This window comes from Tremella mesenterica (genome assembly GCF_000271645.1).
Source record: "Tremella mesenterica DSM 1558 unplaced genomic scaffold TREMEscaffold_3, whole genome shotgun sequence".
NCBI lineage: Eukaryota > Fungi > Basidiomycota > Tremellomycetes > Tremellales > Tremellaceae > Tremella > Tremella mesenterica.
In genome coordinates, this window is record NW_006711227.1 from 1,069,562 (window position 1) to 1,071,164 (window position 1,603).

The 1,603-nt window shown below is 49.0% G+C and overlaps 1 protein-coding gene across 1 annotated transcript in view; it reads right to left on the reverse strand.

Moving 5' to 3' along the window:
• TREMEDRAFT_61155 (uncharacterized protein) overlaps positions 1-1,603 on the reverse strand; it is a gene marked incomplete at both ends in the record, with an annotated part of 9,143 nt that overhangs the window by 5,249 nt on the left and 2,291 nt on the right. Inside the window, 5 exons of the mRNA XM_007003468.1 lie at positions 22-510; positions 699-819; positions 866-1,055; positions 1,101-1,275; positions 1,320-1,465. Of these exons, the coding sequence (XP_007003530.1) occupies positions 22-510; positions 699-819; positions 866-1,055; positions 1,101-1,275; positions 1,320-1,465 (1,121 nt within the window). The remainder of the gene's footprint in view (positions 1-21; positions 511-698; positions 820-865; positions 1,056-1,100; positions 1,276-1,319; positions 1,466-1,603) is intronic.

The window sequence follows — 1,603 nt, forward strand, 5'->3', positions numbered from 1 at the left end:
TGGCATGCCATAGTCAACAACAAAATCTCTCCATCTGTGGCTGAACCACTCCTTCTGTAGATAGGCGTCTAACTGTGACCAACATGCTGTCGATCCCGTGATACCGTTCACTTGGTCCTCAAGTGCCTCGTAATACTGGTCCCATTTCTTTTCGTCTGGACAACGTTGACATCTTCGAATGGCATTGAGGATCTGAGCGCACTTGCGCTTTCCCTCGTCCGATCGACCCACAATCGACCTGATTCTTGAGCGACAAGCCCGCATCATGTGAAATTGACATCCACGAAGAGGAACTCCTGGGTAGACTTTGCGCAGACTTGTACGCTCTGCTTCACATCCGTCAATCATGACAAAGCGTGGGCAAAGTCCGTCTTCCGCAACCGCCACACAGGCTCTCCGTAGATCTTCAGCAGGAATATCACTATGCTCAACGACATATGTCCCATCCAAAACGTCTTGAGCCGTTTGGCGTACTGCTTTGTTGAATTCAGTCAACATGAAGGAGTAAGCCTCCTCATCAGCATGATTGGATATCATGGCAGCCACTGTGGAAGTCAACTACAATTCACTTTTCGGAGTAGTGACATACAAGGGATCATCCGGTGATACTGATTGATGGTCACTAGGAAGCTCAGTGGACACCGGAAGGCATTCTTGTTCCTCCAAGAAGAGTCAAGATACATTCCCATGCGATGCACTTGTAAGATGGCGCAGATTTGAGCAAAACGAGGGGCAATGACACATTCAAACCGCGCACTACCTGCCACCCGCTTGGTAAGCTTGGTAGACTTGTCTCCAAGTATATTAGGGAATTTGGATCTTTAAGTCAGTCAGGAACTGACATTGTGAAAAAAACTGAACCAACGCTAAGATAGCTTGAGGATGTCTTTCTGCAAGAATTTCAAGAGCAACTAATGGGCTGCGATCGATCCTTGCAGTAGCCGTGGCAGTCTCTATAGCCGTCTTATAGTCCCGTGGAGTTGGTAGTCGGTGAGAGCAGCGATCGGCAAGCCATTGTGCATGTTCATCCATGGCAAGGACATTCTGAGCGTACCCTACACACATCAAAAACCGACTTCAAGAAAACAGGAGGAACATACAAGCAGTGAGACGAGTGGTGGTCATTCCAAATCCCATCGCAGCTTCATGGAGCAAGCGTCGAAGATATGGCGATACCCGTAGCTCGGTCAAAGACTTTGCGGGAGGATGCCATTCTGGACTTTTCATGATGACGGTACATCTTTGGGTGACAGACTGGGCTGCGGTCATTTGAACCTATGTCAGATCAGCGATTATATTCCTGTATTCCGTGGACTCACCACGAGAATAGCCTTGCAATCGTGAGGTTTAGGACGTTTGGGAGTAGTAGACTTTTTGGACACTTTGGGGATGGTATTGCCATTCTTAACTGCTAGATCATGTTCACTGTCCTCGTCCTCGTGTTCCCCTTCCTTCCCATCATTGGCTGTCTGTTGGTCTTGCTCCGCAACGTCACCTTGATAGGCCGATCGACCTTTTGTGCGGGCTTTGTGGCCCGATTGAGCTCTCGAGGGTTTTCTGTGTCCGACTGACCTTTTGGGCGGGCTTTGTGGTCCGATCGACC